Source organism: Corvus moneduloides, chromosome 34, assembly GCF_009650955.1.
Source record: "Corvus moneduloides isolate bCorMon1 chromosome 34, bCorMon1.pri, whole genome shotgun sequence".
NCBI lineage: Eukaryota > Metazoa > Chordata > Aves > Passeriformes > Corvidae > Corvus > Corvus moneduloides.
In genome coordinates, this window is record NC_045509.1 from 464,724 (window position 1) to 479,808 (window position 15,085).

At 71.3% G+C, this 15,085-nt stretch overlaps 2 protein-coding genes across 2 annotated transcripts in view; both read right to left on the reverse strand.

Moving 5' to 3' along the window:
- The window catches only part of LOC116437216 (neurexin-2-like), a 38,398-nt gene extending 34,695 nt beyond the window's left edge, over window positions 1–3,703 (reverse strand). The window contains 1 exon segment of the mRNA XM_032094815.1: window positions 1,811–3,703. Within this exon segment, the coding sequence (XP_031950706.1) occupies window positions 1,811–3,590 (1,780 nt within the window). The 5' untranslated portion in view covers window positions 3,591–3,703.
- Window positions 3,704–6,906: 3,203 nt separating this feature from the next.
- On the reverse strand, window positions 6,907–14,788 carry LOC116437249 (RAS guanyl-releasing protein 2-like). The gene is made up of 17 exons (XM_032094876.1): window positions 14,750–14,788; window positions 13,717–13,804; window positions 13,276–13,378; window positions 12,801–12,866; window positions 12,520–12,639; window positions 12,088–12,289; window positions 11,307–11,480; window positions 10,474–10,590; window positions 9,767–10,051; window positions 9,336–9,413; window positions 8,856–8,969; window positions 8,471–8,586; window positions 8,075–8,210; window positions 7,807–7,843; window positions 7,398–7,571; window positions 7,239–7,297; window positions 6,907–7,085 (listed from the first exon to the last, which is right to left on the reverse strand). The coding sequence occupies exons 2-16, from the start codon at window positions 13,787–13,789 to the stop codon at window positions 7,242–7,244; spliced, it is 1,851 nt and encodes a 616-aa protein (XP_031950767.1). The 5' UTR covers window positions 13,790–13,804; window positions 14,750–14,788; the 3' UTR covers window positions 6,907–7,085; window positions 7,239–7,241.
- Window positions 14,789–15,085: the final 297 nt, after the last annotated feature.

A 15,085-nucleotide genomic window follows, 5' to 3' on the forward strand; every position in this document is an offset into this window, starting at 1 on the left:
GTGAGGACCCCACATCCCCCACAGCACTGGCTGAGCACCCCACAGGGACCCTGCACCCCAAAACACACCCCACAGCACCCTATAGGGTCTGTGCGCCCCATGGCACACCCTATAGCGCCCTGCCTGCACCCCACAGGCACCACTGACCCCACAGGGCACCCTACAGGGACCCTGCACCCCATAGGACACCCCACAGCACCCCAGGGCCCTCACAGTCCCCGGGGCACCCCTCAAACCCTCTCCGTTCCTGTCCCCCCTCAAGGACGTGGCGGGAGCATCCGGCAGTGCCGTGACAACCGTCGCCAGGGAGACAGGCCCGGGCGTCTCCACGGCAACGGGTACCCAGCCCCGGCGGCGCCATGGCAACCAGGCCTTGGCAACGCGCCCAGAGGATGCTGTCGCCACGGTGACACCGGTGGTTGTCTCGGGGTCCTGGGAACGTGTGCGAGGGCGTGATGGCACGAGGGCGTGATGGCACGAGAGACCCTCCCCAACCCCGCATCCGGGGCATGCCCGGGGGTTCCCCAGGCCACCCCCGGCTGCCACTGTCACCCCCGGGGCCACCCAGGCCACACCAGGGTGTGCAGTCGCACAAGGGCGTGCGAGGGTGCGGGGACAGGCAGGGACACGAGGGCGCGTGGGGACACCAGGACGTGCACGAGTAAACGGGGGGGAGCAGGGGGTGACATCGTGGGTGGGGCTGGGGGGTCCCCAAAGCCCCGTGTTCCCCTCAGCAGGGGGAGTCCAAGCCACCCACGCCCACGTGTGACATGCAAGGACACACAAGGACGTGTGAAATGGGGGTGCGTGAGGACACGGAGGGTGTGAGGATGGGGGGACACCAGGACATAGAGGGACACAGGGGGGTCACGCGTGGATGTGCAACACCACGAGGGCAAGGAGAGACACCAGGACACGAGGGAGACACGGGGGGACACGAGGGAGACACGGGGTGACGCGAGGACGGGTGACAACAGGAGGACGCGAGGACCTGGAGAAGCACGCACGTGTGCAGCTGTGGTGGTGTGAGAAGACACGGGGTGACACAAGGACACGAGGACAGGGGAATGTGTGACACCAGCAGGACACGAGGACAGGGAGCAACTCAAGGGCACAACGCCAGGAGGACACAGAGGAGACACAGAACCCCACAAGGGTGGCAAAACGTGGGGTTCCCGGCAAAACGGGAACACCGTGGCATGAGGACACGGTGCCAATGACCGGCACCACGAGGACGTTCAGTGCCGTGGGTGTGTCCAGTGCCACGAGGACAGGAGGAAGGACACGAGGACACCACGAGGACACAAAGCTGTGGAGGAAGTCAAGGACAAAACGACACGGGGACACCAGGAAGTCATGGAGGGACAAGGAGAGGCCAAGGCCCAGCGTCGTGAGGACATGGAGAACACGAGGACATGCAAGGCCACGAGGACACGGGGCCACGGAGAAGCAGGAGGACACACAAAACCAGGAAGACACTGAGGGACGGAGGAACACAAAGACGCCCAACACCGCGAAGGTGCCCAGTGCCACGAGGACGTGGGGACACGGAGGAACGTGGCCACAAGGAGGGACAACTCCACGGAGACACGGAGACACACAAGAACGTGACAACAGGAGGACGTGCAATGCCACAGAGACGGGGAGGGACTCAAGGACACGATGCCACCAGGACACCAAGACATGGAGGTGCCCAACGCCGTGAAGCCATGGAGAAACACGAGGAGGTGAAGCTCCCGAGCTGATTCTTGCGCCCACCCCAACCCTCCCACATCCCCCTGACCTCCTGTCCCCCCCCCCGCGCCCTCACCTTCCTCGCAGAAGGGCCCGTGGTGGCCGGTGCCGGCGCAGTCGCAGCGGGGCTCCCCACGGCGCAGGGTGCAGCGGCCGCCGTGGGCGCAGGGCGGGTGGTGGGCGCAGCGCTCGTCCCCGTCACCCCGGACCCCCTGGGCACCCAGCAGCGCGGCCGGCGCGTCGCCCACCCGCAGGTCGGCCACCCACCCGCGGAAGGGCGGCTCGTACTTGACGGTGCTGAGCGTCAGCGCCGAGAGCCGCACGTCAGGCGGGATCCCCCCGACGAAGAGGTCGCTGGCCACGGCCATGTCGGGGCGCTTGGAGCGCACGGCGGCCGCCCGCGCCTCCCCGTCCACGGCCAGCGCCGCGTGCCGAGCGTGCCGGGTCAGCAGCACTGCGTGCCAGCGGCCGTCGCTGACCGGCGCTGGCGGCTCCAGCGTGGCGGGCTCGGCGCAGGCGATGGCGAAGCGCAGCCGCAGCCGCCCCTCGGCCACCAGCAGCTCCAAGAAGTCACAGTTGCCGCCGTCGTCCAGGTAGAGCAGCAGCGCCCGCGTCACGTTGGTCTTGAGGCGGAAGCTGAGCTGTCCCCCCGCGCCCGGTGCCCACCGCCCGTAGCGTGCCCACTGCCCCGGCGCGCCCCCGAACTCCAGCGCCGAGCCCCGGGCGCAGGGCAGCAGGAGGGACCCCAGCGTCAGCAGCACCAGGCCCAGACGGGCGCCCGAGGGGACTCGGGCACACGGGCGGGGGGCTGGGGTGGCCCAGGTGGGCACGTGGCGTTGGTGGCACTCAGTCCCCGGGCGAGCGGTGCAGCCTCCCTTGGCCGCGGTGCCCCGGGGGACCCTCAGGTCCAGAGGGCTGGGCTTGACCTTGGTCTCTTGGGGGTCCGCGGGGCTGTGCTTGGTCACGGGGGCTTGGTGGACCTTCCAGTCTGTAAGAGCCAGGGGGGCTCGGTCAGCCTCGGTCTCCAGGTGGTCCATGGGGTCTTGGTTGGCCTTGGGGTCTCGGGGGTCCTCGGGGGCTTGGTTGGCCACAGGGGCTTGGTGGACCCTCAAGTCTAAACACACCACAGGGTCTTGGTTGACCTTGGCCTTTATGGGGGCCGTGGGGCTTTGGTTGACCTTGGTCTTTTGGTTGGCCAGGGGGCCCTGGGCGACCTTGGGCTCCTGGGGGTCCTCGGAGGCCTGTGAGGGAGCAGGGTCTTGGTGGCCCTTCAGGTCTAAGCGAGCCATGGAGCCCTGGTTGACCTTGGAGTCCAACAAGATGTTGGTGGTGGACTCTGGGTGGTCCTGGGGGTCCTGGTTGCCCACGGACCCTCGGCTGGCCACAGATTCCTGATGCACCTTCATCTCCAGGTGGTCCTGGGTGGCCACAGACGCCAGGTGGGTCACAGGGACCTGGCTGACCCGAGTCCCCGGGTGCTCCTCAGAGCCTTGGGAGATCTTGGAGTCCAACAGCACCATGGAGCCACCATCAGCACCGGGCTCGGAGTGGTCCTGGGGGTCCTGGTCGCCCACAAAGCTTTGGTTGGCCACAGTCTCCAGGTGGTCCTGGGAGCTCAGGTGGGCCTTAGTCTCTCGGTGGTCCTGGCTGACCGTGGAGGTCCAGCTGGCCGTGGATCCTCTGGTGGCCACGGAGCCCGGGTGGGCTTTAGTCTCTTGGTGGTGGCCCTCAGAGCCTGGAGGGACCGTGGAGCCGTGCTGGGCCTGGGGGCCCAGGTGGGTCACAGAGCCCAGGTGGGCTTTAGTCTCTTGGTGGCCCCCGGGCATCGGGTGCCCCTCAGCGACCGGACAGGCCATGGTGCCTGGGCTGGCTGCGGAGTCTGGGCGGCTTGGGGGGGCCCTGGGGGGGCCCTGGGGGGGCCCGGCCACCCCCGTCCTCTCACAGCCACATGGGTGGCCCCAGCGGGCGGCGACAGCCTGGCCGGGGGGTCCGGAGGCACCTGGGGGGGGGGGGGGGAGAGAGAGTCAGGGGGGGGCCCTGAACCGCGGGGGGACAGCCAGGTATGGGGGGAGGGGGGGGGACCGGGCCCCCCCACCTTCGTTATCAGCACGTTGATTAACCCCGTGACGGAGGGGGGGAAGGGGGGGGTCGGTCACCGCGGCAACTCGGGCCCTGGCATTATGCAAATGAGCCCCCAGGTTATTTATAACCCCCCCTCATTGGCTAATGGGGCTCATTAACATGCAGCGCATAATTAGCCAATCACATTAACTGCTGCACCTGCGGGGGGGGGAGGGGGGGATCGACAGCGACCCCCACCTTGGCCCCCCTCCACTCCCATCCCATGGGGGGACCCCCCCCAGGGTGGGGAGGACCCCCCAGAGACCCTCACGGGGAGGGCCCCGGGCCTGGGTGCTCCCCCCCCACCCATGGGTGTCCTCGGCGCGCCCTTACTCCCCCGGGGGTCATTAATTAATTAATTATCGCCGGCTGATGGTCGATAAAGGGGGGGAGGGGGGCGCGCGGACACCCGGGCCCCCTCGGAGGGGTCTGGGGGTGACTTGGGGGGCTGGGGGACTTGAGGGGCCCCCACACACCGCAGACACCCCGGGGGGGGGGGGTCAGAGGGGTCTGTGAGGGGGGTCTAGAGGGGGATTTCCCCCACGCCGCCCCTCTGAGCCCCCCACGGGGGGCGCTTTGGGGGGGGGAGGGGGCTGTGGGTGGGGGAGGGGCAGCCGGCCACCCGTGTCCCCCGCGGGCGCCTGAAGGTCACGGGGAGGAGATGGCCCCGGGGGGGAGGGGGGGGGGGGGCCGGGGGGGGGCGACCCCGAGGGGCGGGGACTCCCCACCCCCCCCTCTCCGGGAGAAACCCCCCGCCCCCCACACCCCCCCGCTCCCCGTGACCGCGGCCTCGCACAGGTGACGCTCGCACAGACACGCCCTTGCACACGCGTGTGCCCCCCAGCCAGGTGTGAGCGGCCCCACCTTGCACACCTGTGCGCGCCCCTCCCTCCACGTGCACCCGCCTTGCACACGCACCGCCCCCCCCAGCCACGCCCCCCCCCCCCCCCCCAAAATCCCCGTGCTGCAGGTGCACCCCCACACAGGTGTGCGCCCCTTGCCCGCTCACACGCTCTGGTGCCCCCCAGGCTCCTGCGGGCCCCCCCCCACCCTCCAAACCACCCTCGTGTGCCCCCCCCAGAGTGGCCTGGACGCCCCCTGCACGCGCACCCCCAAACGTGCAGCCCCTCGCACGCTCGTGTGCCCCCCCCCCCCCCCAAATCTGCACACCCCCGCCCCAGGGTCCGCTTGCACCCCAACTCCGTGTGCACCCCCTGCACCCCAGCCTTGCACGCCCCTTTGCACACCCGTGCGCGCCCCGGCCTGGTGCACGCCCACCCCTCTAAACCACGCTCACCGCGGGGCGCGTGTGCACCCCAAAACTGCCCGCAAACCCCCCCCCCCCCCCCGCACGCTCGTGTGCACCCCCACGGGACGTGCAGGTACCCCCCACAAACCCGCTCACGCTCGTGTGCACCCCCAGTTTCACAGCCCTCCCTACCCGTGCACCCCCAAACCTCACGCACAGCCCTTGCACGCTCGTGGGCACCCCGAAACCGCACACGCACCGCCCTTGCACGCTCGTGGGCACCCCCCGGGCGTGCGCACCCCGACCCCACCACCACCCCCCCGTGCACCCCGACTTTCACTCTCGCCCCCCCCCCCCTCCGCACGCTCGCGTGCACCCCCAGACCCGCGGCCCCCCCCTTTGCACACTCAGTTCGCCCCCCCCCCGCCGTTCACACGCGTGTGCCCCGCGTGACACCGCCCGTGGGGCCAGGCCCGGCGCACACGCGTGTGCAGCACGCCCAGTGCAGGCCCCGCGGCCGGGGGGGGGGGTCCGGGGGGGTTTGGGGGGCTGGATGAGCCCCCCTGCAGTGGGGGAGGGGGCGGGATGAGCTCCCCAAATCCCACGGGGGGCTCGGGGGACGCGCGGTGGGGGCGGGGGGGGGAAGGGGGGGGATGCGGCCCCCAGACCCTGCAGTGGGGGAGGGGGCGATGCGGCCCCTCCCCGGGGTGGGGGAGCCCCGGCCCTTCCCCCCCCGGAGTCCCCCAGACCCCGCCTGGCGATGGGAAAGGGGGGGGATTTTGTGACCCTCCGGCCCCCCCAGCCCCGCATCCCCCCCGTACCCCCCATTTCCCCCCCCGCATCCCCTCCCTGAGCCCCCCAAAATCCTCCCCCCCAATCGTGCCCCCCCCTCCAGACCCCCATGATCCTCCCCCTCCCCCCCCCATCCCCGTGTCCCCACCCCGCACCCCCAAACCTGCCCCCTCCCCATCCTGAGCCCCCAAATCCCCCCGGCATCCCCCCCGCATCCCCCCACCCCGCACCCCCTTCTCGGCGCATCCCTCCCCTCCCCGCGCCCCCCATCTTCCCCCCCCCCCCCCCCCCCCGGGCCCCCCAACACCCCACAGGTCCCCTCCGTGTCCCCCCCACCCCTCCTCCTCCTCTCCCGGCGCTGTCCCCCCCCCCCAATTCCGGTACCTGCCCCGGGCGGTCCCGGCCGCGGCCCCGCTCCCGCCGCTCCCGCCGCTCCCGCAGCCCCCGCCCGCCCCGGGCACGCGCACGGCGACGGAGCCGCGCGCGCCCGCAACATCACCCCCCCCACCTCTCCTCACCCCCCCCCCGAATCCTCCCCGCAACCCCCCCCCCCCAAAAAAAAACCCCTCCCCCTCCCCCCCTCTCCCTCCCTCACCCCCCCGGTATCGGCTCCGTGCGCCCCCCAAACCCCCCCGCACCGGGCACGGCGACCCCCGGCTGCCCCATGGAGACCCTCGGGGGGGGGGGGGTCATGGCTGCCCCACAGAGACCCCATAGAGACCCCCGTGGGGGGCGGGGGGGGCGGGTTCTGCCCGACAGAGACCCCCTCGGGGGCCTCCCCCCCAAACGCCCCATGGGGACTCCCCCGGGGATGGGGGGTGGGGGGGGTCTCGCGGCTGCCCCATAGGGACCCCCCGGGGGTCTCGCGGCTGCCCCACAGACCCCCCATAGGGCCCCCAGCTCTGGCCCTATAGAAACCCCATAAAGCCCCCTCCCCCCGCCGGCCCCCGCAGCAGAGCCGGCCCCCCCCACCCCCCCCAGCTCCATCCAGGACACCCCACAGACGGACGGACACACGGACATGGAGTTTATTCCCACGGGACAAGCAGAGCCCCCCCCCCCCAAACACCCCCGGAAGGGGGGGGGGGGACCGAGGTGTTTGCGCCCCCCCAAAGCCACCCCAAAATCCGTGGGGTGAGGGGGAGCCGGGGTCAGGTGGGGTCGAGGGGGGGCCAGAGCCTTCGGGACCCTGTGGAAAGGGGGGGCGGGGATCAATGTGAAACCCCCATGTGCAGGACCCCCAATTTGGGGGGACTCAGGTGTCTGAGCCCCCCAAATCTGGGGGGCACCACGACGCCCAAGACCCCAATTTGGGGGTCCCAAGCCCCCCAGGCCCTGTTACCTGTCACAGGTGGGTGTCAAAAACTCCGTCCTCCAGCTCCTGCACCTCCTCGGGGGGCTCTGGGGGGGGATCCGGGGGGGGTCATTTTTGGGGTCCCGACCACCTTGGGGATCCCCTCAAGTGGGGGGTCCCGAGGGGGGGCCGGTTTTGGGGTCCCACCTGTGGGGCGCAGCGAGGGCCGGCGGGGCCAGGGCAGGGAGAGGCTGAAGGAGCGGGGCCGGGCTTTGGGGGGTCCGGGGGGGTCCGGGGGGGCAGCGGCGACGCTCTGGGCACGCCGGCGACACTCGGGGCGCAGCCGCTCCCGACACGCGATGTGACAGCGCAGGCCGCAGCCTGGGGGGGGGCACGGGGACCCCCTCACACTCAGAGACCCCCCCAGGACCCCCCCAAACCCCGCCACGGGTACCCAGAGCCTCCCCAACCCCCCCTCCCAGCACCCAGACCCCCCCCCGAAACCCCCATCACGCCCAGAACCCGCCCCCCTCCAGCACCCAGGGTCCCCCCCAGACACCCCCAGACCCCCCAGATCCCCCCGCTTCCCTCCCCTTTGCCCCCCCCCCACACTCACCGCTGCACTCCAGCCCATCCTTGTGCAGACCCCAAATCTGGGGGGGGGGAGGGAAGGGTCAGGGGGCGTCCAGGGGGGTGAAAGACCCCCCCCCTCCGGACCCCCCCGAGCTCCCACTCGCCAGGACCCTCCCCCCTCGGGGGGGGTCACGAGGGTCCAGAGCGGGGGAGGGTCCCGGGGGTCCTCACGTCCCCAGCCGTGCTCAGTAGGGGAGGGGGGGATCTGGGGGAATTTGGGGGGGGGTCGCGGGGGCCCCCCCCGCACTCACCAGTTTCCCACAGGTCTCACAGGGGCCCGCGCGCAGCCCCCTCAGCCCCCGAAAGTTGTGGGGGGGTCCCGGGGGGGGTCCTTGGCTGCAGCGCAGGAAATAATCCAGAACCTCCCCCCGGCTGAGCCCCCCGTCCCTGGGAGGGACACGGGGGGGTCAGGGGGGGGTCACAGGAGGGTCACGGGGGTCAGGGGTCATGGAGGGCTTCGGGGGGGTCAGTGGGGTCCCACTTTTGGGGGTCCCTGGAGGGGGGTCTCAGCTGTCCGTGTCCAGCTCCGCCCCCCCTCGGGGGGGGGGGCAGGTGAGCGGTCTAGGGGGTTTGGGGGGGTTCCGGGGGGTTGGGAGTGTCTCGGGGGGACCCTGGGGGGGGGGGGTTGGGGGTCCCGGGGGTCTCACATGTCGGTGTCCAGCTCGCCCAGGGGGGGCAGGTGGGGGAAGTTTTCCCGCACGATCCCAAATTCCTCCACCGAGATCCGCCCGTCCCCGTCCACGTCGAAGTTCCGGAAAATGGACTGAGACCCCCCCCCCCCAAAATGTCACCGCTGACCCCTCCGAGACTCCCCCCGAGACCCCCAAAATATCACCCCAGACCCGTCCCAACCCCCCTCCCCCGGACCTCTCGGGACCCCTGGAACCCCCAAACTACGCCCCCATGGCCCCCCTCCCCTCACCCCCAGACCCCCCCACCCCTCAATTCCTCCAAGTCCCCCCTCCCCAGGTCCCCCCCAATCCCCCCCAGCCCCCTTAAAGTCACCCCCGATCCCCCCCACGACCCCCGCACCTCCACGAGCTGCTCGAGGCGGGGTCGCAGCCCCGCGGGGTCGGGCCGGGGGGGCTCGGGCAGCACCCAGCGCTCGGGGGGGAGAGCGGGGGGCAGCTCCGGGGGGGGCCCCGCCTGGGGGGGTGAGGGGGGTGTCAGACCCCCAGCGCACACTCACCCCCGGGCTGGACATCCCCCCGTCAAGGTGTTCACACCCCCTTACACACTCCCGCCCCCCCCCCCCCCCCCGGACTTTGCACACTCACCTGGACACTCATGGCCCCCCCGCTGACCCCGCCTTGCGCACTCACCCCCCCCTCCATTGCCCTCCGCCCCTCTCTTGCACACTCGCCTCCCCTTTTTCACACTCCCCCCATTTCCGCACCCACCCCCCCCACTGCACACTCGCCCCCCCATTTCACACTCGCCTCCCCCTTTCCACACTCGCCCCCCCCTTTCCACACTCGCCCCCCGTTCCCCCCCCGCTCCCCCCGGCCTCACGGGGGCGCTCTCGCGGGGCTCGCGCTGCAGCGACATCTGGTGGAGCTGCTCCTCGCTGGGCCCGAGCGCCAGCGACACCTGGGGGACAACGGGGGAACTGCGGGGGGAGGGTCCCGGGGGGGTCTGGGGGGGTTTGGAAGGGATTCGGATGGAGGAAAGGAGCGGGGGGGGGGGGGGTCGAGGCTCGGCGGCGTCTGAGGGTCCAGGGAGAGCTGGAGGGGTTGGGGAGTTTGGGGGTGCAGAGGAGGTTTGGGAGGGGAAGGGATTCAGGTGGTTTTGGGTGGGGGGGGGGGGGACAGGAGGGTTCGAGGGGAGTTTGCGGGGGGGGTCGAGTGGAGCAGGTCAGGGTGGGGGATCCTGGGGGAGTCCCAGGAAGGAGTTTGGGGGGGTCCCGGGAGGGGGTTTGGGGTGGTGTGGTGGGGGGGTCTCACCTCCAGCAGCCGGAGCAGGTCGGGGTGGGGGGTGCCGGGGGGTCCCTGCTCGCGCCCCGCCAGCAGCGCCCCTTGCAGGGCGAAGCGGGCCCGCAGTTTGTTGGGGTGGGGGCGTCCCGGGCCCCCCCAGTCCGGCAGCGCCGCCTCCAGCGACACCAGGTCCCGCAGGTGGACGCCGAGCGCCGGCACCCGGAACCCCCCTGCGCTCCCCGCGCCCCCCAGCAGCGCCCGGTAGCCCCGGTAGTTCCCCCCCGAGCCCACGGCCTCGGCCAGCTGTGCCCACAGCTGGGGGGGCATCGGGGAGGGGGATATTGGGGTGCGGGGGGGTCACAGGAGGGTACAGGGGACACAGGGACAGAGCGGGGGCACAAGGATGGGGGGGGGGACACAGGGGGGACATTTTAGAACTGAGCAGGGCCGAGGGGTGACGGGACCCCCCCGTCTCCCCTGTGCCTCCTCCAGAACCCAACAAGGACCCTCCTGGACCTTCCTGTGCCCCCTGGGACTCCCCCAGGACCCCCATGTGTCCCCCAAGACCCCCACAGAACCCCCCAAAACCTCCCGATGTCCCTCAACACCCAGAACACCCCTCGGACCCCCTTGTGCCCCCCACGTTCCCCCAAGAGCACCCCCAGGACCCCTCCAGGACCCCCCTAAGACCCCCATGTTCCCCACCGAGACCCCCCAGGTGCCCCCAGGACCCCCACCTGGATGAGGGGGGGGGTCAGCAGAGCGAGGGTCCGGCGCAGGCGTGCGATGGAGCCGTGGCCGAGCCCCCCGACCACGGCCAGGAGGGAGTTGAAGTTGCGGAGCTCCAGGAGGCTCTGGGGGAGGGGGGGGGGGAGATGTTTGGGGTGGCTAGGGGGCAGCTAGGGGGGGTGGGGGGCGTTACTGAGGGACAGGACTATGGGGCAGGGTTATGGGGTGGTCTGTGGGGCAGGGTTATGGAGGGATTGGGTCAGGGCTGGCGGTCTGCGGGACAGTTTGATGGGTCAGTTCTATGGGTCAGGGGGTCAGTTCAGGTTTATGGGTCAGGGGGTCAGTTCTGTGGGTCAGAGCTATGGGTCTGTGAGACAGATCTATGGGTCAGGGAGTCAGTTCCAGGGGTCAAGGGTCACTCCCGGGGATCAGGGGTCATTCCCGGGGATCACTCCCGGTTCTCACCTGCGCCAGGTGCAGGCACTGCCCCAGGTCTGTGGGTCAGGGGGGTCATTTCCGGGGCTCAGGGGTCATTCCCGGGGGTCATTCCCGCTCTCACCTGCGCCAGGTGCAGGCACTGCCCCAGGTCTATGGGTCAGGGGGGTCATTTCCGGGGCTCAGGGGTCATTCCCGGGGGTCACTCCCGGGGGTCAGGGGTCATTCCCGGGGGTCAGGGGTCACTCCCGAGGGTCACTCCCGCTCTCACCTGTGCCAAGTGCAGGCACTGCCCCAGGTCTGTGGGTCAGGGGGGTCAGGGTTATGGGTCTATGGGGCAGGGGTCACTCCCGGGGGTCAGGGGTCACTCTCGGGGGTCATTCCCGGGGGTCACTCCCGCTCTCACCTGTGCCAGGTGCAGGCACTGCCCCAGCGCCGCCGCGCGCTGCGGGGCCGCCAGGGGGCGCAGCACGCGCAGCTGCACCCAGCGCGAGAGGCCGTTGGACAGCGCCACCAAGCGGCGGAGAGCGGGGGAGCTCGAGGTGCCCGCGGAGCGCGCGAAGGCGCGGATGTCACAGAGCTGGGGGGACACCGGGGGGCACCGGGGTCACCGGGGGTCATGGGGGACACCGGGGGTCACGGGGGACACCGGGGGTCATGGAGGACACCAGAGACACCGGGGGTCACGGGGGACACCGGGGGTCATGGAGGACACCAGAGACACCGGGGGTCACGGGGGACACCGGGGGTCATGGAGGACACCAGAGACACCGGGGGTCACGGGGGACACCGGGGGTCACGGGGGACACCAGAGACACCGGGGGTCACGGAGGACACCGGGGGTCACGGGGGTCATGGGGGACACCGGGGGTCACGGGGGACAGCGGGGACACCGGGGACATTTGGGGGAGACATGGGGGGGTCGCACCCACGTGTGGGAGCGTCCGAGAGCTGTGGCGACGTTGGGGACATTGGGGGGACATTGCGGGTCATGGGGGTGTCGTGCAGGAGGGGCTACCCTGGGGTGTGACGGGGCGGGGGGATGTCCCCAGGTGTCCCTCAGGTGTCCCCCGGTGTCCCCAGGTGTCCCACACAGGGGTGTCACACACACCCTCAGGTGTCCCCCCGGTGTCCCGCAGGTATCCCCAGGTATCCCCAGGTGTCCCCAGGTGTCCCCCGGGACTCACGCGCAGCCGGGCGAAGCCGCGGTGCTCCAGGTGCGTGAGCAGCAGCGCCAGCTCCGGCGGCTCCAGCGGCTCCAGCAGCATCGAGAACCGCGCGCGGGGCGGGGGGGCCACGACCCCCCCGGGACCCCCCGCGGGACCCCCCCCGGGGGCACAGCCAGGGTCACCGTCATTGTCACCTTCGGCAGCGTCCCCTTCCTCGGGGCTGGACACGCGCGGGTGACACACGCGTGTGCAAAGGGACGCGCCTCGTGCTCCCCCCCCGTGCCCCCCAATTTTCCGCCCTGTGCCCCCCCAGACCCCTCCCCCCCACAACCCCGTGACCCCAACTCCCGGCCCCCACCAATCCTGTCCCCCCCATTCCTGTCCCCCCCCATTTCACCCCCGTGTCCCCCCATTGTCCCCCCAGCCCCCCCATTCCCCCCCTTCACCTACAGGCTCTCGAGGCCGAGGGGAGTCTCGGGGTCCCCCCCCAGCGCCGCCCCCAATTCCCGGAGCCGCCCCAAAACCTGGGGGTCCCCCGAGAGCTCCTGCGGGAACGCCCGGACCCAGTACCTGGGGGGGGGGGGGGGGGGGGGGAGAGGGAAAAGGGGGGGCTCAGGAGGGACCCCACAAATCTGGGGGGTCCCCCCGAGCGGATCTGGGGGGTCCCAAGGGGATTGTGGGGTGCCCAAAGGGGGTCTCTGGGGGTCCGGGGGGGTTTTGGGGTCACTCACCGGACCAAGTGGCCGATCTTGAGGCGCAGGGAGGGACCCTCGGCCGAGCCCCCCGACTCCTGCACCGTGGGGAGGGGTCAAGGAGCTTGAACGGGGATTTGGGGGTTCTTGGGGTCTGGGGGGGTCCTGGGGGGAGTTCCTGGGGTTTGGGGGGGGGAGGGCTGGAGTGTTTGGGGCATCCCAGGGAGTCAGGGAGGTTTGGGGGGGGGGGGGTCCCAGGGAGTCCCCAGAAGTTCAGGGGGTCCCAAGGGGTCAATGAAAGGGATCTCAGGGGTGTCCCCGGGGTTTGGGGGTGTCCCGGGGGGTTTTGGGGTGTCCCGCGGGGGTCCCCAAGGGTAAAGGCTCAGCAGCTTCCCGGCCACCTCAGCCTGGGGCAGGTACCGGGGTGGGGTTTTGGGGGAAATCCCAGGAAGTTTGGGGGTCCCGCAGGATTTGGGGGTCCCCGGGGGGGTCGCGGGGGGATCCCCAAGGATATAGGGTCAGCAGCTTCCCGGCCACCTCGGCCTGGGGCAGGTACCAGGGATGTGTCGCCAGGAAGAGTCGGACGAGTTGGGGGTCCCGAACCTTCCCCTGCGCGTCTGGAGGGGGCGGGGGGGTCACCCCAAAACCCCAGACCCCCCCTGGGACCCCCAACCTCCCACCCGAACCCCCCAGAACACCAACCCGTCCCCTCCAGAACTCCCCAGATTTCAGGGACACCCCAGAGCTCAGAACCCCCTCCCAAAACCCAGAGACCCCCCCCCAGCCCCCCCAAGCCCTGGCCCTCCCCAGGCCCAGGGCCCCCCAAAACCTCAGGGGCTCCCAAATCCCGGGGGTCCCCAAAACCCTGAGACCCCCCCCAAACCCCGAAGTTCCCCCAACCCTCAGGGACCCCCAAAACCCCCGGGGCCCCCCCAAAACCGGCGCCCCCTCACACCGAAGGCATCGACGCAGCCCCTCAGAAGCTCGTCCAGGGTGGGGGCTTGGTCCAGGTCCAGGGAGCTGCTCATGGTGGGACCCCAAAACTGGGAGTGGGATCGGGGGGGAGGGGTCAGCACCAGAGACCGGCCGGGACCCCCCAAACCGGAGCTGGGGGGGCCCGAGGGGTCCCCCTGTCCGTCCTGAGGGTCCCTTGGGCACCAAGGGGGGGTTGGGGGGGGGGGGGCTTGGAGGGGCCCTGGGGGGGAGTCCCAGTTTGGGGGATCGGAGGGTCCTGGGGGTCTCCTGTAGGTCCCAATTTGAGGGTCTGGTTTGGGGGGGCTTGGAGGGATTTGGGGGGTCCCAGTTCGGGAGTCTGGGGGGGGGGGGGGGGGGGCGTTGTCCCCTGACTTTAGGGCTGCCCGGGGGGGTCCCGGGGGGTCCCAGAGGTCCCGATTTGGAGGCACCGCGGGATCTCTGCCTTGGGGGGGGGGGGGTCTCGGTTTTGGGGTGCCGGGGTCCCCCTCGCTCCCCTCTCCCTTCCCCCCCCCTCGGACGGGCTCTTGCCCAAGCGCTTGCACAATTTTAGGGAGGTTCGGGGGGGCCTCCAAACCCTCTCGGACCCCCCAAATCCCCCCCCCCACCGGGGTGCTGCACACCCCGATAAGGCAGCGCTTCCTGACCCCCAATTCCGGGGCGTCCCAATGCTGGGGGCGGACACGGGACTGGGGGGGAATTGGGAGAGACTGGGACATACTGGGGAGAGACTGGGAGACACTTGGGGAGGCTTGGGGGGATACTGGGAGCACCGGGACTGCGCTGCCCCCGGGATGAGAGGGAACTGGGAGCACTGGAGAAACTTGGACCACTGGGATGGGGTTATCCCGGGAAACTGGGACTGCTGGGAGCACTGGGAGGGGGCTCTGGGGAGACACTCGGGGGGTCCCGCACCTCCCCGCGCCTCGCTCCGACCCCCCCCCCCGACCCCGAGACCCCCCGGGAACCCTCGGGACCCCCCGGGACCCCCCCGGGACCCCCCAGCTCAGCCCCACCTGCTCCGGCGGCCGCGGCGGTGGCGGGGAGGACGCGGCGAGGGGCGGGGGCGGGGCGGAGCCGGAATTTGGGGGGGGTCGGGGGGGTTTGGGGGGTTCCCGGGGTGGGGGGGGGATGTGGGGGGCGGAGCCGGGGTTTGGGGCGGATCCGGGCGGGTTTGGGGGTTCCTGAGTGGGGCGGGGGGAGGGAAGTGGTTTGTGGTTCAACAGAAAGGCGGCGGCGGCAACGCCCGGGGGAGGGGGCGCGGCCCCAAAACCGCCCCCAGACCCCCTGGAGCCCCCCGGTTCCCCCCTACCCAGGACCACCGCGACCCCCCAGATCCCTCCTCAACGCTC